The 26,953-nt window shown below is 48.3% G+C and overlaps 4 protein-coding genes across 5 annotated transcripts; 2 read left to right on the top strand and 2 right to left on the bottom strand.

The window, feature by feature from the left end:
• Nucleotides 1-677: 677 nt before the first annotated feature.
• Nucleotides 678-14,845, bottom strand: LOC135819298 (uncharacterized). 2 transcript variants are annotated; one of them, XM_065332487.1, is made up of 16 exons: nucleotides 14,767-14,845; nucleotides 14,629-14,688; nucleotides 14,501-14,542; nucleotides 12,040-12,152; nucleotides 11,319-11,537; nucleotides 10,592-10,887; nucleotides 9,074-9,218; nucleotides 8,485-8,650; nucleotides 7,392-7,849; nucleotides 6,861-6,896; nucleotides 6,064-6,186; nucleotides 5,381-5,422; nucleotides 4,919-5,006; nucleotides 3,075-3,112; nucleotides 2,355-2,420; nucleotides 678-1,401 (listed from the first exon to the last, which is right to left on the bottom strand). In XM_065332487.1, the coding sequence occupies exons 2-16, from the start codon at nucleotides 14,681-14,683 to the stop codon at nucleotides 790-792; spliced, it is 2,499 nt and encodes an 832-aa protein (XP_065188559.1). In that variant the 5' UTR covers nucleotides 14,684-14,688; nucleotides 14,767-14,845; the 3' UTR covers nucleotides 678-789. The 2 variants fall into 2 exon arrangements, with proteins under 2 accessions (XP_065188559.1, XP_065188553.1); XM_065332481.1 differs by having other exon boundaries at nucleotides 14,629-14,767.
• A 3,899-nt stretch (nucleotides 14,846-18,744) lies between these two features.
• LOC135819291 (trafficking protein particle complex subunit 2-like) lies at nucleotides 18,745-19,782 on the top strand. Its single transcript, XM_065332467.1, has one exon. It carries the CDS (start codon nucleotides 19,034-19,036, stop codon nucleotides 19,481-19,483), a length of 450 nt encoding a protein of 149 aa, XP_065188539.1. The 5' UTR covers nucleotides 18,745-19,033; the 3' UTR covers nucleotides 19,484-19,782.
• Nucleotides 19,783-20,409: 627 nt separating this feature from the next.
• LOC135819278 (phosphatidylinositol 5-phosphate 4-kinase type-2 alpha-like) lies at nucleotides 20,410-23,447 on the bottom strand. Its single transcript, XM_065332457.1, has one exon. It carries the CDS (start codon nucleotides 23,238-23,240, stop codon nucleotides 21,513-21,515), a length of 1,728 nt encoding a protein of 575 aa, XP_065188529.1. The 5' UTR covers nucleotides 23,241-23,447; the 3' UTR covers nucleotides 20,410-21,512.
• Nucleotides 23,448-23,720: 273 nt separating this feature from the next.
• Nucleotides 23,721-25,753, top strand: LOC135819269 (DDB1- and CUL4-associated factor 13-like). The gene has a single exon (XM_065332447.1). It carries the CDS (start codon nucleotides 23,917-23,919, stop codon nucleotides 25,267-25,269), a length of 1,353 nt encoding a protein of 450 aa, XP_065188519.1. The 5' UTR covers nucleotides 23,721-23,916; the 3' UTR covers nucleotides 25,270-25,753.
• Nucleotides 25,754-26,953: the final 1,200 nt, after the last annotated feature.

Raw genomic sequence — 26,953 nt, 5'->3', positions numbered from 1 at the left:
TCTTTTTTAGAGGAGTTTTTACGTTATGCTGAGGTCTCCGTGCGCCCGGGACCCAGCAAACAGTGCGTTATAGCGAACATAACGCTATAGCGGATTATGTTATAGCGAGGAAATTTTGTACAGAAGTGATGCGGTTTCGGCAGGGACATTCACATGTGTACGTTATAGTGAGGTTTATGTTATAGCGGGGGTCGTTGTAGCGAGGTCTGACCTGTACATGTACCGTTTCAACCTTTGCCACATGCACACCCTTTTGTGGTCACTTTCACCAACATTTTAATCGATGCAATAATTCTCTCATTTTTGGTGGACTAACAGAAAAAATCATGCTGATTCTGTATCTGCGATAAAAGTTAGGGATCCCCATTTTTTTTACAAATCAAGGCCAAATGTTTTCCCCTCCACTGCATGCTCGTGCTGGTATGCAAAAATACTGTACATGTAGGTCTTCCGGTGCATGCAACTACTTGGGTGGAATCATCTCCAACCCCCGGGGAAAATCTGTCCACATCGAAGCAGGTGATATGATAGGGTGGAATCATTAATTCCCAAACCCCTGTGAGTACCCCATCCATGCTCACAACACTACACTATAATTATGATACATGTACCACGGCCAACTAAGTTCTATCCCATCGCCTCCCCACCGCTAACAGCAATGCGATCGGTATGGCAACTCAGGACATTAAAAAAATGATTCTCAATTCTATCTATGTATGTACACTAATATGGCTATGGTGAGCATGAAGTCTGTGAAGTTTTGAAATTTATACGTTTTCCTCGGTGATGTTACTTGGTTGTTGCTGATGCCTCCTCTCCTGGTTGAGTGGTGTAGCAGTCACTGAAATCAACCGGTGGTCTCTTCATACCAAGGTACCAGCCGCAGCGCAACATCTTGGTACCCGCACGCCACTTTCCTCTCCGTCTCAGGCGCCTTCGCAAGCTGTCTTCCTGCCTGCGACGCCGGCGAATTAGCCTCCATTCCGGGTAGGAGAAGGTGGGCTCTTCCAGCGGTAGCGGAGGCGACGGCAGGGTGACCTTGTCACGTAGCTCGATTGCCTCCTCGGTCTTGACGCCGTCGAGGAGAGACGATGCCACTGATGAGACACTGCATATTTCTAGCTTGCTTGTGATCAGCTGAACATCTTTGGTGGCAGTACACTCCAGGGCGGCTCGAGTATCAGCCGGAATGTCGGCAATCAGCCACTTGTCCACATCGGACATCTTGCTGTCTTTTCTGCTTTCATCACGACGGACGGGGACCAGGCGGAGAACCTCCTTCAGCCAGCGAGAAATAGCCGACAGGTCACTGCTGGCATCTCCTAGCTTGCTGCGACACAGTGCCTCTAGTTTGCCTAGGGCGTCCTTGCACTCAGCCTTCAGCTGCGTAGCATCGGCAGACTGAGCACACACACACACACACACACACACACACACACACACACACACACACACACACACACACACACACACACACACACACACACACACACACACACACACACAAAATAGAGAGAGTAGGCAGTGTTCAGACAGGGGCATGATGCGCTCATGCTTTGCAGTGATGTGACACAACACACACACACACACACACACACACACACACACACACACACACACACACACACACACACACACACACACACACACACACACACACACACCTGACCTTTGACGCCCATCGCCGGAGGCGATGATAGCAATGCTACGGCAGAAGCCATAGCAACTTGTGCTGGGATTACACCATTCAACAGCTTGCAAGGCTGAAGAATTGACCGTCACTATTCAGTTTGGTCTACACCATACAGCTATTTGGAGTGACATTTTCTGGCCAGTGAATCCCTATTTTTGGTCTTTTCATTTTTTTTCCCCGCACACACATCACACCACATACTCCGGCATGCACTGGCTGTTGGTAACCAACCAGGAGAATGAAAGAAAAGTCAGGAAGAGTCTGAGAAAGAGAAGAAAGACGTGTGTGACCATAATCGTCGGGAATCGAACCCGCAATCTATCGATTGGAAATCGCTGCACATACCACTGCACCATATGGGACACACACACACACACACACACACACACACACACACATACACACATACACACACACGCCACACACACACATCCGCAGCACATGCGCTCCGGCTCCGAATCATAGGTTACTGTTAGAACATATGGTCAGTGTTGGCGGCGCATCCCAATACATGTACAGTCAACCTACGACCATAACCATCATCCCTACTATCCTGGTACGCCACACACTAAATCCACCCATGCACCCACACTGCACTGCACACATGGGTACAGGCATGCAGCAAAGCATCACTACAGCGAGCATGCATTACTGGTCGTACCAAAGAGCTGGCGTCCGCTGAGCGCTGGAGAGGCTTCTTTGAAAGCACATCCTGAGCTTGTTGAACCTGTTGCGAAAGGGAACATACGCAAGACCATGGCAAGGTGTAGATCTACTAAATTTGCTGTCTGAGCAGCACATCATACAGCATACAGCATAAGAGAAGATACACACTGATAAAGGTCTATCCCGAGAAACAGATTAACAGTTTTTTTTAAATGCAGGGCAACATCAATGACAAAACTCCAAGTCAAAAACCAAGAGTGCATAAACAAGAGTGTGCAACTGTGGTTATGGGTCAGTGCGCGGCGCGCTGCCTTCATTACGTAACTTGCCTTCATCACGCTCTGAAAGCATGCATTCCAACTCACAATTTCTCGTACGAGGCCATCCGTTTTTGCTCGATTCGTTCCAGTACCTACCCGATCTCTAAATTTTGGCGCGTAAACTCCAGTTCCGTACGAAAGTCCATTTCAAACCAGAGGGAAAGTGCAGTGTTTGATTTTCCGCAGTGCGCGGACTGCAGCTGAATGATGTAATGAAGGTAGCGTGCCGCGCATCTGGCCCATAGAAAAGAGATCACAGTTGCATACTCTTGTTTAAGGACTCTTGCAAAAACAGATACTGCCCAGCTGACTTCAGAAAAAATGTGTTGCATAATTATGAGAGCATGCTATGAGTTCCGTTTCCCAGCACACACAGCACCCCACAATTCACCCACCTTGACGAGGCATGACCTGAGTTTCTCGACGGAGGCAGCTGTAGAAGCAAATGCAGACAGCATGACCAGTTATCAGTGGAGAGAAGCAGCACTTGCACAGGTGTCGAGTGATCGCACGCCACTCAGCCAACGCAATGGCAGCACTTGTACAGGTGTGATTGCATGACGTTCAGCCAAAGCAATGGCTTGCCACAAGCTCCGGGTCAGCCAACGAGAGCACCATGCCCGTGCTCGCATGAATGTGCTTGCGCCCAGTTCTCGTCACTACTTCCAGTGCTCAGAATCCTATTGTGCTGTTTCACATGGGCTGATTTTTCACTTCGACACGACCCATACCAGGGCCATACGAGAGAGCTTGGAAACTCAGGGCCCTACGCTATGCTTTTTTCAAAGTGTTTTGCCTTGATGACCTAGACAAAAAAAGCATAGGGATGTTATGAATTCTTATAAGTTTCTACTTTTTGTTTTCAGACATAACCTGATTCGAACCCACACTATCGCCCTGCATGCATCCCCCGATACACTTCGCATACATACTAATTCTTCCAAGTTGCTTCACGTTATGATCTTGTATTTGAAAGCCCTATTTGAATATGCATTGTGGCCAGCCGTCTTTGAATGTACGGTACGGTACGGGATAGGTACGGGACAGGTAGGCATTACCTGGGATTTGAACCCGCACTATCGCCCCACATGCATTCCCCCATACACTTCGCATTCATACTAATTCTTCCAAGTTGCTTCACGTTATGATCTTGCGTTTGAAAGCCCTATTTGAATATTGCGGCCAGCTGTATGTGGCCAGCTGTGTTTGATGGTACGGTACGGTACGGGACAGATACGGGATAGTGCCAGGCGTGACACAAACACACAAACAAACAAACAAACACCAAATTAAAGCTGTGTGGACCCTGGCTAGCGCCAGACGTTACTGAAGTAACGTCTTCTGCATAGCTACGGGAATAATAATTTCATTTAACCCATTGGCTCCCCACCATACAAATTTCGACGGTATTCCGTCGATGACTTCAAACAGCCATAACTCATTCAAATATTGCACTATGGTGAAAATCGAAGTATGTAGGGTGTAGCTGAAGTCCTCAGCTTTCCGTTCGTGCAATCGTTTTCACGATAGCTCCAACGGTTGTTGAGATATCACGCTCGAAAGTTGGAGGACGGCACTTTTCTCGCTCCGAGCACATTTTCGGGCATGAACCCGGGAAATTCCCCTTGTTTTCAAGTACCTGTGATCAAATTTTTGGTGTAAATCATGGTGCTGGCTACCTGCTGCGGCACTACAAAAAAATCAGAGCTGGGCGAGCAAGGAAATTGAAATGGCTGAAAAAGAAAGGGATTGAGGGCATTCCCAGCGATGGGGTACCTTCGCTGGGCTGTAGAGCTGGGCCTGCTACTCTGATTTCGCTTGGTGATGGCTCATTGTGTTCGCGCTGAGAAGAGCTTGCCGGGAAGCCAACGATTGTGGGAATCAGGCTACTAGAACGTAAGTTATGACCGAAAGCTGACACAATTTGAGCGAAAATTATGGCTATTGCTAAATAGTGGAGTTATGGGGGAGCCAAAGGGTTAAACACCGCTGCATACAGATTCAGTGACAACAGTGAAGTGTATAGGCGTGCGATCCCATCACTTGGCTCATTCACTCCCCTAGGGGCCATCCAGGGGTAGGGGCCGTCCGTAATTGCCGATCTTTTACACGAAACGAAAAAGTTTCGTTCATGGGTGGGTCGAGGAGGGTTTCGTTTTGAAAAAATATTGATGGCATAAATTTACATCACCAATAATCGTGCAACACATACCCGTCAGGCAAGATTCATTAATTTTACCTTCGGAGTCCATCTCCTTCATGGCTGCAATTCCAACGTTCTTGCAGAGAGCGGCAATGACGCTCTTCTCAATTGATGTTGTCAGTTTCTGCAGTAGTAAGATGGTAAGAAATTGCAAACAATTTGAGTTCTGACCATTTTTATAGTAGAACTGTTGGATGGATTTACATAAACTTCAATGCACATGCCAGTGTATCTTCAACCACTCTAAAAGCAAGGCTTGCCACTTTGTGTAAGCAATACTACACATGCATGCACCCACACTGTACCGGTGCATTACGGCAGGTCAAGGAGGTCATGGAATTGAAAGCAGGATAGTCACATGCCTGGGAAATCCTAACATACCAGAGAGAGAGAGAGACAGGGGGGGGGGTGATATACAGAATACACATGCAACAGTGGCAAAATCACATCCTAATCTCCTTCCTAGCACTCTGCATGCTCTGCTCACGCCGCTCTTACCTTGAATTCTGGACTGGACTGAACACTCCTTGACAATAGGGCCTGAACAAATGAGACAGAAAGACACATATAGGGAATCAACAAAGGAAATGTTTTAATGAGGATGAATTCCTTCTGCTTTTATTTTTTATTCAACTGCTAAAGAAATTTCAATTTGAAATGAGTATCGTCTTCACTAGTTTCTTGCTGTGGTTACAATAGAGTCCGGCATTGCAGATACTTCTCAAGAAAGGACACCTCCACATCCAGGACACCTTCTGTTCAGTGACAGTCCCAACTGTACCCAAACAAGTTGTGATGCAGCCTCAGCTTGTATTCAGGGCAATTCCCTATCCAGGACAGATACGCCCAGTCGCAAGGATGTCCGCAATCGAGACATGTTCCCCTGTACTGGTACGCTGTCACACTGAGGACAGGAGTACCATGGCAAACTGTACGGAAAGCAGAGAAGCGTAAGATCGGGCTTGCTGGATGAATGGACTGTGGAAGAGGAACAGCCCGGCTACACTGTCACAGTCTGTGGCTGGATATGCTCAGAGGGGCTGGCAGCACAGTGAGTGCCAGCCTAGATGTGCTCATAAGAATGCCAGCACTGAGTCCCTAGCCAGGGCAACAGCATGAAAATGAGCAACACAACAGCACAGGGACAGGATTTTACACCAAGCGGACCCGGAGACACTCACCTCGACGAGAACTGGCTCGTGTGCTAGATGGCGCAGGAACCATGAGATGTTACAGGCCAAGACGCGCTGCGCAGCCGGCTTGTCCGACAGCACTTGAATGCCGTTGTACACGTCAGAATCGTCCTGCATTAGAATACAAAAAAAAGCAGTGTTTCATAATTTCAGGTTGACCGAAGTCACGGAGTTTTTTTGTTTCCGGAGGAAGTACCTACCCATATACTACACACACACACACACACACACACACACACACACACACACACACACACACACACACACACACACACACACACACACACACACACAGTCACACACAGAGTCACACACACACAGAGTCACACACAGAGTCACACACAGAGTCACACACAGAGTCACACACAGAGTCACACACAGAGTCACACACAGAGTCACACACACACACCCAGACCTGCCCATCGCGGAAGCGATGATAGCGAAAAGCTATGTTAAACATAGCAACTTGTGCTGGGATTACACCACACACACACACACACACACACACACACACACACACACACACACACACACACACACACACACACACACACAGAGTCACACACAGACAGAGTCACACACAGACAGAGTCACACACAGACAAAGTCACACACAGACAGAGTCACATAGTCACTTAGTCTCAGAGTCACAGAGCCACACACACACACACACACACACACACACACACACACACACACACACACACACACACACACACACACACACACACACACCAGAGTACATGGAGCATGACACCAGGGTAGAAAGCTCCGCCCGCAACGTACCTCGGCTACAAAGTGTGATGCGGACACAATTTGCCGCTGTGAGAGACAAACAGGGAAGACAAGTACACCAATAGTATTGGGATATCAGATATTCACAGCCAATGCCAGCGACACTGGAAACTGCTAAAGGTGAAATGCATGTTGTGATGAGGAAGTCCTCCCATGGTCACAGGACGTGTGTGTGTGTGTGTGTGTGTGTGTGTGTGTGTATGTGTGTGTGTGTGTGTGTTTGTGTGTGTGTTTGTGTGTGTGTGTGTGTGTGTGTGTGTGTGTGTGTGTGTGTGTGTGTGAGGTCTCCAGTGTGTAGGCAATACTGAGATTCCACGCTATCAGTCTAACACTCTACAGCACTGTGGCTTTAGTTAACATTCCGCAAGTACACCAGACAATATGGCACAATAGTCACAGTGTGCACGTACACACACACACGCGCGCGTACACACGCACGCGTACACACGCGTACACACCCGCACCACACACACATGCAGGACAGCCAGCGAAAAGTAACGTGACACACCACAGCAGACTTACTGACAGAGGATAGCGGTAGAGAATGAACGATGTATTGTCACCAGGCTTGGTAACGGCCAGCACCTGCATGTGCTCAACAAGCTCACGCAGCTCCTGACGCCGCGTCTCCAGCAGCCGCGGTTCAAGCATATTCTCTTCCTCGGCAAGAGCAATGTCCAGTTTGAGCGGATGCAGCACTTCAATCTCTTCACGTTCTTGTTTCCGGATTACTTCGTCGAGAGCCAGTTCCTTTTCATCTCCCCACACTACCTCCATGAGCTCAATTCTCTTCTTGGCCACCTCCAGCTGTTGCGCATGCTTCTCCCGCAGCGCAGCAGTCTGTCGATCGAGCCCGTCCTTGAAGGACTGGACGTTGTCCTGGCCTTGCGCATTAGCCGCCTCGAGCCTCAAGTCAAAGTAGCTCTCGAGCTGCTGGCGAGCGCTGTGCTTCACATCATCCGAGGAGCTCGTCGCGTCATCTACAAGGATGCGGACAACACGCACAAAACCGAAAAGGTGAAGCTCAAGGGATACATGTACCAGGGTGAAATCCAACTGCAAGAAGAAACAACAATAGCATGCTGCACGGGTCTTGCATTGAAACTACAAGTTGCACTAGAGCTTGATGCAAGTATGACACTCCATCTATAAGCTGAACCAGTTTACTAGTACACACTGACAGAGTCGGCCTACGCGCAATCACAGATTGCTGTTGCTTTCGTGTTCAATAATATTCTTTGTTTCACTTTGACGTTCTAGTCGGTTTACATTAAAGGGGAAATGTCACCAAAAATTTTCTTTGTCTTATCTTGTAGTTCTTTGGCTCCTGATCACGATGGTGTTATCCGTTTTTCTCTGCGATGGCTGGAAGTGGGTGAACTACAAGATAAGACAAAGAAAAATTTTGGTGACAGTTCCCCTTTAAGGTTTATGCGTTTCATTTTCCCGTGAAAGAGGGGTTTATTACCAACAGGCTCAACAAGCGCGTAGTCCTTAGCCTCCCAACAAGCTACTGAACAGAAGCTCAAGTGTTAGTCCATTGCATTACGCAGAAGAAGACTCGAGAACGACACACGCACACACAGGTGCATCACTGCGTGTGCATACAACACACCTTCCTTGATAATCCAGCCTTCCACACGCGCAAGAAGCAAATAGGTGTAGAACTGGCCCAGGACGTCGACGGACGGCTTGAAGTCTGTCTTGCACAGGTATGGCAGCTGATGCATGAGGATCATCTTGCGCAAGTGCTTGTCAAGATCCGAGTCATTCATTATGCCCTAAGCACATCGTTCACATAGTTATACAGATGTGCAACGGGAAGAAGGGTGCACACACACACACACACACACACACACACACACACAAAGAACACATGGCATTTGTACAGCGCAATCCTCTTTGCCTTGGACAGGGTTTCCAAGCAACTACGTCCACAGCATTCAATTCTCACCAGACCAGTTCAAATAGTTCAGCATCGGCAGTGAAAACAGATGCAAGCATGGACTGTGTCATTTCACAACATAAAGACAATTTGCCTGCTCAGCATCTATGCGCAGAATAGTGAAGCAATATGAAACTTGTTTTACTTAAAGCTCGCAGTTGTACTGATGAGGCCTATAGGGATGAAACAGCTTGCTGTCTACAGCATTGTGTATGAAACTTGTTTTATACCAATCACCAGATATGATCACTGATCTCACCTCTTTGTAAGCAAGCAGTGACAGGATTTCCGCCTTGTTCTCAACGAACGGTGGCACTTCAGCTCCGTCGCTAAGGCCCGCTCTGAAGTCGTGGAAGCCGACCAGCGGCCGACCCGACAGTCCATTGTCAACATTGTGCAATAACCTGTGCATGGGACGTGCAAGCAAGCGTATTGAAAGACATCAGCGCACAGTGCAGTCAGTCACCGAGCCCAGCAAGACCGTCAAAGACAGTCCTGGTTCAGAGATACGACGCTGAAACTTGACTACATGTATACAGGTGGAATCCTGATAATTCGAACCTCAAAATGCCAGGAAAAAACTTCTAATTATCCGGACATTCTAATTATCCAAACATGAATCCACAACACAATAATTATGTATGTCAAAATGCTCTCATGGTCACGCAGAGTTGCGCTATGGACCTTAGAAACAGATTTTACGGATACTGAACTGACCGGCACAGCCTGTTCATGCAAACTGAACTGACCAGTACAATGTACAGTGAACTTCGAATTACACTTTGCTAACTTCGAATTATCAGCACAAATCATACACATTTTCTATGTAAGTGGATTCTGTGGGACTTCTAATTAACCGAACATATCCAGTTCGAGGTTCGAATTATCAGATTTTTTTAATGTGGGAATCGTATTGATAGAAATCGGTCCTGGAAAAAATTCTAATTAAGCGGTATGTTCGAATTAAGCCATATTCGAATTATCAGGATTCCACCTGTAGTACTTCAGTACCCTGAATATACCACTAACATACTTTCCTCTTTCAACTCAGATGGACAGCCAATGACGATAGTAATATTCAATAGATGCAAGAGGAAGGACAATTTGCTAAAGGCTAAGACCAATGGTATCTGAAGGTATAGCTTGTGGAAACGAAGTAATTTTTGCACAAAATCTGACAGTGTTTGCTAAGGACAAGAGTGCATAAACAAGAGTACGCAACTGTGGTTATGGGTCCGTGCGCGGAGCGCTGCCTTCATTACGTAACTTGCCTCCATCAAGCTCTGAAAGCATGCACTCAGACCCACAATTTCTCGTACAAGCACATCCGTTTTTGCTCGATTCGTTCCAGTACCTATGCGATCTCTAAATTTTGGCGCGTGAACCCCAGTTCCGTATGAAAGTTCATTTCAAACCAGAGGGAAAGTGTGGCGTTTGATTTTCCGCAGAGCACAGACTGCAGCTGCATGATGTAATGAAGGCAGCGTGCCGCGCATCTGGCCCATAGAAAATAGATCACAGTTGCATACTCTTGTTTATGGACTCTTGCCAACGATTATAATCGAAGTTAACGATTGATTACCATACTTTTTTCTTTGCGTGAGACAGAAAGCACTTTTTCTCAGCACCTTGCACATTCTTTTCCAGTATTTGAACTCGGATATGGTGTACTTGTACATGTACCTCGACTGAGTGAAGAAACAGAGTGGTCTATGATGCGAAAAATCCATATAAACACTGGAAGCGGAATGGCACCAATAACATATAACTTCTGTACCTGAATATCGTGCACCAGCGCTCCACGTCTTCTAGCGGCGGTGCAACGGCTTGCACAAACGGCTTCTCAAAGTCAATTTCTCCACGCAGCTTTGATATCGTCTCCAACGCTCGCGCCACGTACACAGGCGTGGCAAACTCCGCACTCTTCTCGTAGCTGTCGTTACGCACGATGCCCCAATCCTTGGAGATCAGCACACGATTGGCGTACGGAGAGACAAACGTTTCGGCGTAGCTGACGTCACCGCCGAACAGCATGCGACAGAAGTCCTGCACCTCAATCAAATGTAGCCAGTCCTGCACACACGTACGTTGACACCGACATACACACAGCATACTCACATCGAATCAAACAAATACAGGTTGCCAGACTACTATCACACAACCAGCCCAGATCAGTCCAGCAAGCAATGTAAACACTAAGCAGTGATGATACCATTTAGTCAGTGCTTGATGGCCTATGGGAGTGAACTGGAGAGGGGGCATGATCCACACAGCGTAACAAGATATCCCTACAGGACATCAAACAGCTGCTTTCAGCACAGGTACCCGGTATATGCAATCTCACAGGGATGTGCTCAGTGCCTGTGCGACAGGACAGTTACCCACCGACGCCAGCTCAGAAAACGAGAGAACTGCCCGTTTACACGCAGTGCTACACAGTGCTGCACAGTGCAATGTGTGCATGGCGATGCAGCTCTGCGCTGCTGCATGCCTGTTCAACTTACGTCGAGGACATACGGTTCCGACTTTTGCGGCTCCTTCTGCTGCCAGAGGTGTCTGGCCAGGAACTCCTCATCCTTCATTGTGTAGACCACCCAGAGTTTATTCCGCTCGGATACGTACTCTATTGGCAACACGGCCGCCGCAAACGGACACGTCCGCAACACTGCTGTGGCGATGGACTTCACCTTGTCGCCAAAGGACTCCTGGAGAAGCTCGGCCATCTGCACAGTCACAGCAGCAATTAGAGTTACCAACAGTACACAACTTCCCAGATTGTGCAACTGCAATGGGTGGCTACCATGACCCGTCTTCAGAATCGCATCTGTCATCGGTCATCATGTAATCAGCTCTATGCATGCATACGAGACAAGAGCTCGACAGCGCACGGTGCAGTTTCGCATACAGTCAGGTGGACCAAGTCACAAATAAAAGATGTACTTCTGAAAGTGAATCGTGATGGAGGTTTGTATGGAGCAGCACACTCTGGAGAGTTCTGTGCTCTTGGTGGGGCCGTGGGAAGTTTATTTTGAACTTGTTGTCAGCAATGAAAGCAAAACAATATACGCCAGGGCTTCGAGCATTGGCAGGAGAAGCACTGGCAGGAGGGCAGCAGCAGCAGCACTGTGATCTGGTTTCTAGCAAACAGAGAATTAGGCAAGGGAGTCTCAGCACTGTGAGCTGGTTTCCAGGAAAGAGAGAATAAGGTAAGGGCGTGGTCTGTACCTCTTTTCTTGCGGTGACCGGCTTCTCGCCGACATTGTCCAGCGCCCATGGCAGTGTGGTCTTCACACACTCCTTCAAACGCGAGAGGTTCTCATCATTGGATGCCACCAGCGCTACACACGAGTACATACGTGCACAAGAACACACACGATTACAGTCACATCAACAACATGCACAACAACATGCACAACAACATGCACAACAACATGCACAACAACATGCACAACAACATGCACAACAACATGCACAACAACATGCACAACAACATGCACAACAACATGCACAACAACATGCACAACAACATGCACAACAACATGCACAACAACATGCACAACAACATGCACAACAACATGCACAACAACATGCACAACAACAAGGACAAGAGCAAGAACAATAGCAACAACGCGATCACACTTTGCACAGCTGGAGCCTGGGGTTTCTGTGTGCAAAGGACAGTTTTGAACAGGCACGAAGAGAGCTAGCCAAGCTTGCGTATACTTATAGTCACTACAGAGACTACCGCCTATAGCGCTTGGTGTTATGATGCCAGGATTACGACAGGTGAGATACTACTATAAGTGACAATGCAGTGGGGTATCATTCGACTCAGAACCACGAACATGGCCCCATACAACACATCATTGTCCACTGCGAGCGCGCGGAACCCATCACCGAAAGTGTGAACACATTTGCAATGAGCATGTTTTAGCAGCATTCACCAGGTAACACTAGACAGTTTCTTCAGCTAAAATTTAAAAAAATTCACGGTTCGCATGAGACTCGGTTAGACCGAGTTTTCTGCATCCATAGGAACGCCACCACACTCAAGGATCAAGGCGCAGATGCAGCTCCTAAAGCTTAAGCTAGATAATGAGTGTTCAGCACAATATTAAAACCAAAATACTGTGTATGGGAAGAGGTCGTTTCGCTTCTTTATCATATTGCAGCTTCGCTAAAGGCGATAACATTGTAGTACTCTAAGCGATGAAAAGTATTCCGCTGTCCAGAAGCCATGCACAGAGTACTAGAGTTGCACACTCTGGCGCGTACAAACTCTCCTGGCTGGAACAGCGAGCGATTTTCCTCACGCGCGTGCCCGCTGAAAATGCAGATCGCACTGTTCTTGCCTCCCACTGTGGCTCATGTGTGCGTCTATAACGCTGCGCACGACTACTTTTTTTAGGACATGATGCTTGTCACATGACCTCACCTCCGCAGATTGTTCAGTACAGTGTGTACACTTGAAAATTTTTGAAAGAATATTCAGCTTTACTCAGTGTGTATCCATGGCTGTGAATCAAAGCACCAGTGGAATGCAATTAAATTGTATCATTAGGCCATGGTAAAAAATAAAGTTGATTCTCAGGTCATGAGCCTGTGAAAATCGGTGCGAGCAAGCGATTTTTTATTTTATTTGCCCACAATTTTTTTTATTTCCAAAGATAGGGTCACACATATGTACGTCACAGGTTCATATAATCATTTTATTACTCAGGCCAGGGAGTAGGAAAATACCGGTATTTTACTACTCCCGGATTCATGCCTTTCGCATCGACCGTTTTCATGCGCGTATATGCATGCATAGAAATAAAAAACATCGTCGTCGGTGCGCCGCCAAAAATCGGTGCGAGCGTACTTGAGAATCAAAGATAATTTTTACCATAGCCTTATTTGATCCACCTAGGTGCGGCTGGTAGGACTTTTGGTCTTTAACCACTTTCGTGATGGGTTTGATTTGCTCACATTCCACTGCCTAAGGCCCCGGTCACACTACGTCAAAAGTGAGTCAGCGTCTGAATCATGAGTTTTTCCATGGCAACTGACGAAAACGTGGGAAATTTGAGCGCCAGACGCAGTAGCGTCTGCCGCTGCCGCTGCAAGCACTGGAATAAAAAACCAGTGTCTTTCGAAAATAGCGTACCATACTGTAGTCTATCGTAGAAATTTGGTTCGCCACAGAGTGATTTTGTGAAGTGTGTCAGACCGCGACGGCAAAAGCAAATATGCAGTGTGACTCCACGTCAGCGTCAAATGCTTGGGTTTGACGCTGCTGCATCCAGCTTCAAACTTGCCGTAGTGTGACCGAAGCCTTAAGGCCGATTCATACTTCATTTTGCGTACGGGAAAGCCACCGCGCGACGGCTTTCCCGTATGCGAAATAGTTGAGCTCAGATCAACTTTTTCGCGACGGGACGCGTTTCCCGTACGCGAAATGAAGTATGAATCGGCCTTTAGAGGCTGCAGCTGACACCTTTGTGGTGTCCTTGGGGGTTTAGAAAATACCTTCTTACACAAACTGTGAAATTTGCTTTATATATTTTTTATGAATACTAGAGATATGGACACGTCTATTGCAGAATAACGTACAATATCAATTCGCTGTCGTGAAACGAAATTTCAAAAGCACTCCAACAGGTTATGTCACTCATGTGACTGATAATTTCCCCATGCCAGAACTTACGATGTGAGGACGAGGAGAGATAACGGCGATGGTGTGATGCATCTGCGGCAAGAGGGTGCATGCACATATACTTGCATAATTTTAACTTGATAGGCAATTTCGACAAGAAATAGATCTAAACACCTTACATTGCCACACAGTCGATGTGCTCCGACTCCGGAGTAACGCTCGGCAGAAAGCCATGGCTTCTGGAGTAGAAATGTCACACTTCCATCATTAGAGATACTCTCTTCTGTCTGAAACTTTGAAGCTCCTCAACAAATTACCTCCGTCACCTCATCATCTTCAAACCCGCATCAAAATACTCTAGCGCCAGTACTCATGACTGCATTCTTCAAATGCAGCTAGCATGCTTCATGCGCTTGCATGCTGCGCGTACATCTATAGTAGATCGCATTTGCTCAATATCCTCAAAATAGCACCAGTTGAGCCGCCCAAGCCTTGCGCCTTTTTTCGAAATGTAGACTTCAGTCAGATCTCTCCTTTTCTGTTTTTTTATTTCTGCATCATCAAAATAATCAAAATAATCTGCCCCGACATCGGCATGGTGACGTCATGAAGTCCAACAAATTGTCCTGTTTGACCTTTTTTACACCTGTGAAGTAAAAGAAAAAAAGGCCCAACCCTGCCCTGCCAGCTATTTGGGCTTACGGGGGTCGCCATGGCAAATAATAATATTAAAGAACTAAAGACTATAAAATTAATGACGGGAAGTGCCAGCTTCGGCAGCAACTAGGGAGGCAGAAGAAGAGACAGGTGCATGTACAGCGAAAACAGAGCGGCTACCACGCAGGCACATGACACTCGCTCTGAGCAACGCAAAGCTAAGGCGGCAGCGGATGAATGACATAACAACCGAATACGGTTCGCCGCTTTTCTCAGCCATGAGAGATGCAATTCGCTTGTAAAGCGAGGCAGATTGCTTGCCCATGCCACCGGTTGTCGAGAAGACCAACGGGACAAATGAAGCATGCTCGATCTCCCGCAGCCTCTCTTCATACGATCTCTTCTTCGCTTTCTCGTGGCGAACGTAGGTGGCAGAAATGGAGGAGGACTGGTTCGAAGACGCAAAAGGGTTGAACACCCGGACGTCGAAGAAGGTGCGTTCGAACCGCCCTCCCCACACTCCATTTGCTGCTACGTCCAAGCGAGCCTGGTCGTCGCGGATGGCGGTGCGATAGCGCAGCTGCTCCCCACTCAGGGGCTCCAGATGAGGCTCTACAGATACGTTGGTGGCAACACGCTTCAAGAAACCAGCGGTCACATCGCGGATCTCGTTATGCCTGATGGTAGGGTAACCGCCGGTGGGGCACGAGAGGGCATGGGCCACAGTAAACTGGCTTCCACAAACGCACCCTGATGGCATGCGCTGTGGTTGCCAGTTGTACCTTAGGTGCACTCCATCGCGAAACTCCGCTTTGGAGAGGGCAAATCCATGGCACTTCAAGGGCCTGCAGGTCAGCCAACTGGAAGAGCCCTTCTCCGCAGCCAGGTCGATCAGTACACGCTGCTTGGCCTCCGGCACACTGGAGCGGAGCAGCAGGGCTTGGGCTTTGACAGCATTCCGTGCTGTTATCCTCACCTCCGCCTTGGCAGTACGAACGAGACTGGTTGCAGAGCCGAGCGCCATAGTCTGCAGCTTGATGTTGGTCTGCAAGGACTCAGTCACCCTTCGCGATGCATCATACTGGGATGCGAGATCCACGGGATTGCCCAGCCCGAGCCCTCCGTGACGACATGGAAGCGCAAGAATTGACCTTTCCTCCGAGTTGACAATATGGCCGGTAAGAGCGGGGATGAGCCTCTCCATTAGCAGCTTCTCCACAGGCGTCAGAGCAGCTGCAGCTGTTGGTGTGGTGCGGCAGAGGAAAGACCACTTATTCTGCAGGCCTTGGGTGAGTGCAGCGTATGCAGCTTGTGGTTGCGTTTCCGCATACGAGGACAACTTCTCCACGAGGTTGAGCCATCTTGTTGCCTTCTGCTCAACAAAGCTATCCAGGAACGCAGGCGTACCAATAGCCGAACCCAGGTACCGGCAACCATCGACGCGGATGTCAACTCCAGTGTCGGCGAACATCTCCACTGCTCGATCATAATGCTTCGGTTTAACCAGGAGAACCGACTTGGACGGGTTGAGATGATAGCCGTAGGCAGGACCTTGCTCTGTTAGGCTATGCCACCATGCACGCAAAGGCATCAGCTTGCCACCTGCTCCTGAGTCATCAGCAAACCAGGCTTGCACAGTATTTGCAGTAGAGACTGACTGCAGCAAAGGAAGAACACCGAGAGCATAGAGAGGCATTGCAATCGGGTCCCCCTGCGTGGTACCTTCGGAAGAGAGGATGACTTCTCCACCGACAAAGAGCTGTGCGGGTTGCCTGTAAGTGTTGATGACAACTGGTGACATGGCTGGACAAAGATGCTGGATGTTCTGCAGATATACAGCACGATTCAAGCAATTGAACGCGTTTGAGGCGTCTGCTAGAAGGAGGCCTTCCGTTTCGTCATCTGCGAAAACTTCTCTCATGGCATGAATAGCGGCTTCTACTCCACACTCGTGACCGGCACAAAGCTGTAGGCTGCCGGCTGCTTCCAGGATGTCGTCTCGCAGAAGGCTGAGGATGGCTTTGCCCACAATCCGCCTTAAAACCTCCCCTATGCCGATGGGCCTGACTCCCGGTTTTTTGTCCAATGGGATTAGGCGACATGACGTGTAGGCTTGCAGTGACCAGGGGTCTGCCATGGATGTCGCCAAGCGCCTTGCACATGAGGCCACCGCATCACAAAGGTCGTCTGACGCAACACCAAATCCGGTGCACATTCGTCTCCATGTGTCGGCATCCACTCCAGAGGGGCCTGCTGCGCCATGGGTGCTGAGTGCAGCCCGGCGAACAACATCTCGAGTGAGTGCTTCGAACCGTACGGGGTGTGGTGGTGCTGGAGGTGTGCCGGGAAGCACGGCGGCCGGTTGGGTTGGTTCGGCAAGGGGGTGCTTTTCCACTAGGATATCTCTGACTGGCCTGTCGCCAATCCTGTCATCCAGGTCAAGTATGCCTCCCGAGGTGTCATCATCCAGATATTGCAGTGCTGCACCCAGTTTGCCGTCGGTCACAAGCGAAGCAAACCGTCTGGCATTATCGGTGGTGATCCTGTCCCGTTGCGCCTGTTGCTTTTCCAGCTGGTTATGTATGGTGCGACATTCATGCAGGAGGTCTGAAAGCGCCCCTGCTCTCCACAGCTCCAGACGACGCTTCAGACACTTGGCATGCGAGGAGGTGGCGGCTTGAAACGGCTTCTGGAGGAGTAGCAGCTGGAACACCATGGCAACTTTCAGAGCCTGGCCTTCAAAGGGACCGGCATTGCCAAATACCAGCAGATACTGGCTGAGCTGGTTCACAAAATCTTTGCCCACACCGCCACTGGGGACATCGAAGGCATTCGGCCGAAAATGCACAGCTTCGTCGTATGTTCTGTTGATGGCATTGGCACATTCTTCTGCAGTCATGGTGCCCAGAACAAAGTTGATCCGTGCTGTCTCGGTGTACACAGGCAAGTCAAATGTCGCAGGCCTCCCTGGTTGTGGGCAGTCGGGTTCATGTGGGCCTGGTACTGGTAGGTCATCCTGACTTTGATCGAGGTATGCCAGCAGCTGACTAGACGTTGACCTACCAATGGTACTGGACGGTGGCATGTCAGTTGCGGTGCGTGTAGACGGACTGGTTGAGCCCGGAACCTGCGCGTTCCCAATGAGTTGCTGGTCCAGAACGTCCCACGCCAACTGCTGAGACTCCGACACAGAATCGTTGGCGTTGTCGACTGTGATACCGGTAGTTCTACAGGCTGTGTCCTCTGTGGGCGAGCATTCTGAAGCAAGCACGTGCCGAACGGTTTGAACCTCTACGGGATGTGCAGTTGTACCGGTCCTGGTGACCGTTGGCGAATTTCGACACCTTTCCTTCCTCCCCGGCGTGCAGTTTTCACAAGCTCTGCTGGATCGGCATTTACAATTGGCTCCACACTTGGAGTTGCCACTACACTGGCAACACTGGCTCCCACCAGTTGCGGAGCTGCTCCCTTGGAGCATAGTGATGCGAAAGTCCGAACGTCTACCGTGCAAACATAGTCGCAAGACGGGTTCAGGAAGGAGCGAAAAAAACGCGAACTGTACCCTACAAGTACCAGCTAGAAACCCAATGTGACGTCATGAAGTCGGTGCAGCGCGCAGCGTCATTAATGTGCTTTGTTTGTTTTTTGAAGTGTTTCTGTCCTGGAATAGAAAGGCAGTTTCTTGTTCAAGTAATAGTAGTGTTGCTGAGATGGTGTTGGAACAATTACCTACTCATGCATGTACCTGAGTCCACTATAGTTAAATTTGTTGTGCGTAGCAATCAGAGTGTAAGAGGTATCGTTTGTCCTCTGGGTACCTCTCATTCTGTTTTGGAGGTATTTACGACGAATAACATTACCGTTGCATGAATTTATGTGAACAATTTACTATCAGCGGCGCTTGGAGACTCGTTTGATTTACGAGGCATGTCGGGGACATATTACTTTGCAATTGTGTCCCCGAACGACACGCCGACGTTCGAGGCGGAGTTCAACAAAGAGCAGAGCAAATTTGGCAGTGCTGATAAACCTGACATCAAAAAGGACGAGTATTCTCACTTGCACCAATTCATAGCCCATGCTGCTCTAGATATGCTTGATGATGTCATGTGGACGACACCCAGCATGTACCTGAAATCAATAGACAAGTTCAATGAGTGGTCAGTGTCGGCCTTCATCACTGCATCAGGCATGCGCTTCATCATGCTGCATGATCTAAAGACGAATGAAGAAGGCATCAGGAATTTCTTCCAGGACGTGCACGATATCTATATCAAAGCCTCTATGAACACGTTCTTTGACCGCATGGAGCAAATCAAGATGCCATCGTTTAATCGCAAGGTCCAGCAGCTGGGCAAGAAGCACCTGGTGTCCTGAGCCACTGCTATAGCCGTAGTTGTTGTTGTTACCTTCCTCCCTTCAGATGGTGCTGGCCGCCAATACAATCATGAATACTCGCTATACAAAGTACTCCTTAGAATATACAGAGACTGAACATGCCAGTAGGTTTTTTTTTCGCTGCCAATGTGGATCATAGCCTATGCAGATAATAGATACTTTGTTTCAATATTGGTTGTTGTTCTTTTTTATTATTAACTGATCTCACAAGCCATATCCCAGCCACAGCCCATTTTAGCCCATTTTCAAATAAAGCAATGCTAGTGGTGTCCTCTTGAGTTGCAACGTCATTTCCTTGTTATTGTTTCGTGGACGTGGCTCATGCTTGAATGCGGCAGTTTGGTATGGCGAACATGTACTGCGTTTATAAATGATTGAAGTCACAATTGAAATCTGATCTCGTGAATGAAGCAGAGCCCTATTCACCGCACAGCTCAGTTTTCGGTATTGCTTGGGCTGTGCAGCTCTTGGGCTTGAAGCAAAAAGTTGCCATTGCCACACAGAGTTGTGACACACACTATAGAAACCGACTTCAGAACTGGCCAGTGCAAGTTCCTCATGCCCACTGGACCAGTACACTGTGCAGGGAACTTCAGATTGCCTTGCTAACTAATGTTACTTCAAATTATCTGCAGAAAGAGTTCCACACTTTTTCAGCGGATGCCATGGGACTTCTAATCAGGTATACAGTTATGTACATGCCCAGTTCGAGGTTTGAATCAGAGAGTCGACAATAATAATAACATCTGTTCGAATCATCAGGCATTGTCACGTGGGAATCGTAACACTATGCCTATGGACTGCTAACAGCAGGGAGTAGTAAAATGCCATATTTACTACAGTACTCCCTGCTATTACACCTTGAATCTCTTTTCACAGCTGCAGATGTGTCCCGTACGTGGGTGTGGTATGGCATTACAATTACATAATCATGATACCGTATTTTCTCTATTAAATAAAGGCACTTCTCCAATAAAAGGCACAAAGTCATGCAATTTAATTTCCAGTATGGATACTGAAATTTATCAGAAATATGAAGAAAGTGATCACTAAAAAAAGACAGAAACACAGCATGCTAGCAAGGGGGGCTTGAAATTATAAAAGCACGGGTCGGGTCGGAGGGTGGTTGAAAAAATAAAAGATGCATGCTTTTAGTAGAGAAAATACGGTAAGCGTCTACAGCATCTAGGACAGAAGAGCTGCGCCTTTTAAATTGTTCACAACATTGTAGTATACTACCGGTAGTAGCTGTCCGCTTGGCCGAGCCTTCTCTGTGTCACGGATGACAGAACTCAACACTGCAGACACAGTCATACTATTAAGTATTATGTCAGCATGTTCTACCAACAGCTTCTTACTCATAGTGATGTTGGTGAATGTACAAAATACTATACCGGTATATACTAAAGTACATTAGCAAGAAGTTTCAAAATTCTAAAAAGGAAAGAAAATGGAAAAAATAAATGTACGAAATAAATTCCAGCGGTCAGTTTCTTTGTTTTGGTATGTGTTCTTTTTCATTACAACAGATTTCATCAAACCTTCTTCAAGAGCAATACACACAAAAAAGGGATTGGAACTAGTGTTAGTAGAAAAGGAAGGTGTGAATACAGTAGCACTGGCATGTCAGACACCCGACCTTAGTTCTGGATCACAAGAAGAAAAACACTATTCACAACACGTTTGTCCTGCAGTTGTGTGAACAAGGCACTCCGAGGCTGCCAACAGAAACTATGCGCATACAATAAATGAAAACTCCTTTTGCAGGCTGTCTCACCTGCAATTTTCGTAATGGGTTAATGAGACAGAAACACAGGATGAGAGAGAGAGAGAGAGAGAGAGAGAGAGAGAGAGAGAGAGAGAGAGAGAGAGAGAGAGAGAGAGAGAGAGAGAGAGAGAGAGAGAGAGAGAGAGAGAGAGAGGTGGGAGCTGACCAGAGTGGTGACGATGTGGCTTGGAATCGAAAATTCATGAAAGCAATTCGGGGACAGACATGAACGTGATCCGTTTAGGCAAGGTGCTTCTCAAAGAACTGGAGAAAGTGCTGGGCGTAGGCCTTTGGATTTGCCGGCATAACCTCGTCGGCGCGGAGTTTGACTGTCTTGGCAGTGTGGGCAGCCATTTTGCGTGGCCCATAGTGTGCAAGCACATCAATTAAGCCAAGGTAGTAAACCTTGTTAGAACTGGATAAATCTATTGAAATTCGCTCCTTGCATGGGTTGCTGCTGCTGCTGCTGCCAGTTGACAACAAGCCTGCCAATATTTCGTCTGCGGAACACCTCCTCGAGTGGGGCCGACTGTATGTAATATTTGGTGAGTGGTGACTAGAACGACTATCAGAGCTTGAGCCATAGTCACGTGGTGCTGAGAGTGTGGCCTTAAGGGGTTGCCGCGCACCCGTGCGATGGGACTGGCTCGGTGCTGTTGCTGGCCGTGATCGCTCGGATGCTTCAAGCAACCCGTCGTCCTTGTCCGACGCTATGGGTGACGTACGCTGGTTCGGAGCCGATGCAGTGTTGTTGACTGCGCCAGATACAGTGAGCTGTGTGTCAGGCTTGTCCACAACAAAAGTATCGTCCTCTTCTTCAGTCAGTGTCCCTGGGACGGGGGACCGTGAATCGTGTACGCCGTCGCAGGCTGCAAATGCATAGTGATCAATGTCTCGCCTCACCACCGGGTAATGGTCGGAACTGGTGGCGCGACGCGCCTCTGCAGAGTCCGCCACCACAATAGGCCTTGGCTCGCGTAGAACGCGCCGCAGCACGGACAGAGCCGACATTTCGCCGGCAAGAGCCGCCGCCTCGTCCGCAGAGCAGTCTTCCTGCGCCGACTCGTCGCCTGTGCCCGTCCCGGACGCTTCCTCATCGTCCTCGTCTCTGTACTGGAATACCGCCTGGCGCTGCCGACAGTCAGCATCATGGATTCCCACAAGAAGGCTGTAATCCATCAGCTTGAGGCTGGCCAGAAAGTCAGTGTCGGCCTCGAGCAGTTTCAAAATAGCTTCCTTATTCTTGGCGCCCACCTGAAGCTTCGCACCATCTAGAAGGAAATCACTGTCCTTCAGTGTCGGCAGATCCTTGGCTCTTTCCTTGCTGGATGCCGATCGAGAGTATGCACAACCCTTCAGGTCATACTTGCGGTGAATGGGTAGTGTGGAGCTGAAGATGTTGCGCATGACCAGAATATACGACTCGGCTGTGCCGACCGTGAGACGATACATCCCCAGGTACTGTGGCAGCAGCGTGTTGCCCTCGCTCTCCACCACGTACTGGTGATACTGCATGATGATGTGATGAAACAAGGCAACCACTTCGTCACCCTGGACTGTTTTGATGACAAAGCGACCATCATGGCTGACATAGTCGCTTGCTCCCCCATTATCCATGGGACGTGGCTCCAACTGAGTGAGCGAGTTCATAAAAGTCGTCTCGCTTACTCCGAAGCGCTTCCTGAGATCGTGAAAAACCAGCGGACAGTAGGACTTGAATTTAAACTTGCCAGGGAAGATGTCCTCGTTGAAGAGGTGATTCTCGACTTTGATCTTACTGCATGCCCGGAAATCGTCGGGTAGTAAGACAGCCGGAATGTTGACATGATTTAATGCAGCCGTAGAATGATTGATGCCCCACATGAACACACTAAGCAGGGGCTCGCTGGCACGGAAGACCCTCTTCTTCTGGTGCACGAAGTGAGACTTACCAGCCTTCTTCTTCTTCTTATTTCCGCCGGGAGCCATAGCTCGCGATCTCCACGGCGATGGCCGCAAGCAAGACTGATTCCCTTCTCATGAAAGGGCGGTCATCACACTCTACTCTAACCACCACCTCGGTAGATCTACCTTGCAAACGTACTTACTTCCGACCCCTGTGAGACTGTGTTTGCAGTTTGTGGTCAGTGGAAACGCAGACCGTGACTGAAGAGGAAGCAGGAAAGTATTCAACAAGATGCAGTGCATCCAGAGAAGTAACACGTCTTTAGTTTTTTGAATTATTTCGCACGCGCGCGGATTACGAAAAGAGTACGTGTGCACGTGTATGTGTGTACGCGTATGGGGGGGGGGGGGGTATGGGGAGCTCAAACTAAAAAGAGTGCATGCAGCGCAAATCGTTGACAAGGAAACCAAAATGTCAGGCCAAATAATGGAAAAAAGGTTCGAAAATTACACAAAATTAATATTTTTCTGAAGATCCAGAAGCTAGCTCCGGGGGGCAGCTCCGAAGATTGATTCACTTCTACATTTTTTGTAGTAATTCTCCTTGCTTTGCTGTTGTTTTAGTGCTATCATTATCAAGTTCCTCTTTGAGACTCGACATCTGGAATGAGAGTAAACGCAGGGTTCTGATCTGAAGCGGCTTTGGAAGGAGCCACCATAAGTTTGAGTGTAACGATCTCTTTTGTGCAAGGGCTTCAAGATGAAGGTGAAAATGCTGAGTAGGAATCCGCACGATTATATTCGTGAGCGTAAGCAGGATCTTCATCATGTACCAAGGAACCCAGATCCTGCTCTGCATCCGTTCGAAGAAGCTAGGGAATATACGCGTGCTCTGAATGCTACGAAGCTGGAGCGAGTATTTGCCAAGCCTTTTGTTGGTGACTTGCAAGGCCATACGGACGGTGTAAGTTGTTTTGCCAAGCATCCCATGCGCTTGAGCTGTTTAGTATCTGGAGCCTGTGATGGAGAGATCCGCGTGTGGGACCTGTCAACGCGACAGTGTACAACGGCGTTTGGGGCGCATTCTGGCTTTGTTCGCGGAATGTGTGTAGCACCGTCCGGTGAAAGCCTGTTGTCAGTGGGTGATGACAAAATCATAAAACGCTGGTCTCTCGCAGCTACCACACAGAGTCATGGTGAGACTACTAGTATGGAGCCAACACATACTATTCTTGGTAAAGCCCCGTTCACGTCCATATCACACCACTATCAGCAGCCGTTTTTCGCCACATCTGGTAACCAGGTGGACATCTGGGACGAGGAGCGGTCTGAACCGGTCCGGTCATTCACCTGGGGGTGCGACACGGTAGCGAATGTGCGCTTCAGCCCGGTGGAAGTCGACATCTGCGCAAGTTGTGGATCAGACCGTAGCATCGTGCTGTACGACGCACGCGGATCCACTCCGCTGCGAAAGGTCGTACTGGCAATGAAGAGCAACTGCATTGCATGGAACCCAAGAGAAGCATTCAACTTCACTGCCGCCAATGAAGATGGCAACCTATACACGTTTGATATGCGGAAACTTGACTTTCCATTGAATGTTCACACGGATCATGTCTCAGCAGTGATGGACATAGACTACTCCAGGACGGGGAGAGAATTTGTTTCGGCCAGCTATGACAAGACCATCCGTATATATTCGATACAGGGCGGCCACAGTCGGGAAGTCTACCACACCAAGCGCATGCAGCGTGTCTTCACCGTGTGCTGGTCATCTGACGGGAAGTTCATTGCATCCGGCAGTGACGAAATGAACGTCCGGCTGTGGAAGGCGAAAGCATGGGAAAAACTCGGACCAGTGGCAGCAAGGCAGCGGGCAGCTCTGGTGGAAAGCGAGAAGCTGAAGGCGAAGTATAGCAGTCATCCGCAGATCAAGCGGATACAGCGTCATCGCCACGTTCCTCGCCTTATATACTCTGAGTCTAAGAAGAAGAAGGAAATGCTGAGCAAGATGAAGCGAAAGGATGAGAACGTCCGTCGTCATACCAAGGCTTCTAAGCGCAGGCCTCGCCAGCCGGAGCGAAAGAAGCACACTGTAGGTACAGTTGAGTAACGTCTGAGAAGCAGTCTCGACTGAAGGATTGGCTACTTGGAGATCACTGTCAGGCAGTTAACTTTAGATAATATGTGTGCGTGCGTGTGCGTGCGTGTGTGCATGATGTGTCTGTGTGTGTGCATGTGTGTACTGTGAGAAGTGGACCGGTTTCCGCACCTTGCGTTGGTGCTTTTGCTCCAGCTTGCATGTTCCCGTGCAAACAGGTCTGGCATTCTTTTTTTTTTCCAGTGCTGATCTTCCTAAAGTACAAGTACTACTGTAGTACAGAATTGTGTGTCAGTTACTTGCTGGTGCTACTCCTGTGATGTCTGCGGTTATCCAGCAGAACATTGCATTGTACTGTCCCTGTGACTTGGTCAGTGACGAGGTTGAATATAATGGTGTGCTTGGCATGTTGCTGCGAGCGATTTTCCTGCTTGGCCTTCGTTACTTCCATATTCAACTTATTTGTGTATAATACAGAGGTTAAGATGCACACTAGTTCCGACGTGACGCGCAATTTCACGTCAAATAACGCGAGCTGAACTTTCGCGTCACGTCATAAATAACTTTTAGAAAATGTAAAGGACCAAGGAACTACAAGTTACGCTATAATGTCCACTAACACCGCCAGTTACTAAACAATCAGCTCCTGCGATAACATTGCACGACACTGACCGACGGTACTGACGTTCTACAACTAACTGGCCTAACTTGTAGTTCCTTGGTCCTTTCTATTTTCTATATGAATCCTTGGCTCTCCATCCGAGTCATAAATAACGTGCATCTTAACTTCTCTAATAATATAGTTTTGGGCTGGCACTGCACCTTCTCTATCGCTGTCGGTATGCTTTGATGGTGTTCATAGTTAGGCATGTAGCCCATGTTGGGCACAGAGGACATGTGCATGTTTGAGCCAAATGGCTTGGGGATCGCACTTTATGCAGTGCCGGCTGTGAAGCCAGAATCTAGTGCCAGTGTACAAAATCCACTTGTACCAAGAGTAAATACGCCTATATTACACTCTTGCTTGTGCTTGTACACTTCAATTTTAATTACACGACATACTGCTCGAACATTTGGACCAGCTATGCCACTAATGGTATACCATACCAAGCCAGGAGAGGTAGTTAGATCTGTACAGTCTGGGGAACATGCATACCGATTGCTCTCTACATCGTTCTGCCTCAGTCTCCCTGGTCTACAAACAGCTTTCATGCATGTAAAGCAGGGAGTCGTTTGATATGAAGACCGAGTGGCAAGACAGTTACGTAGATCAGGGAGTCGTATTTGCAATTTGACGACTCCCTGATCTACGTGTACCGTATAAGTCATTGTATTACTAGTATCTGATTTACATGTACAGTGGAGATTGGATATAATGACCTTGGGTATAACGACAAATCGAGTTTAGCGACACAATTCTGTTGCCCAAGTCGTTTAGCAAGTCCTTTCTGTACATTATAGATCGGGTATAACGACCTCGAAAATAACGACAGATCGAATTTACTGACACTTTTTTAGTGCCCGAAGACCTGAAAAGCAGTGAAAATACATCGGATATAACGACTTTCCTCTGGCATGTCTGGAACATGGTATATGGCTGTGCCACGTGCCCGGACCACCGGGTCACTCATGATGAATTTATTGTGTGCTTTACATTGGTCGTTGTCGCTCCAGTGCAGCGGTGCGGGATGACTTT

The sequence above is a fragment of the Sycon ciliatum genome, chromosome 1, assembly GCF_964019385.1.
Source record: "Sycon ciliatum chromosome 1, ocSycCili1.1, whole genome shotgun sequence".
Taxonomy (NCBI): domain Eukaryota; kingdom Metazoa; phylum Porifera; class Calcarea; order Leucosolenida; family Sycettidae; genus Sycon; species Sycon ciliatum.
This window is presented reverse-complemented; position numbering and strand designations above follow the sequence as displayed.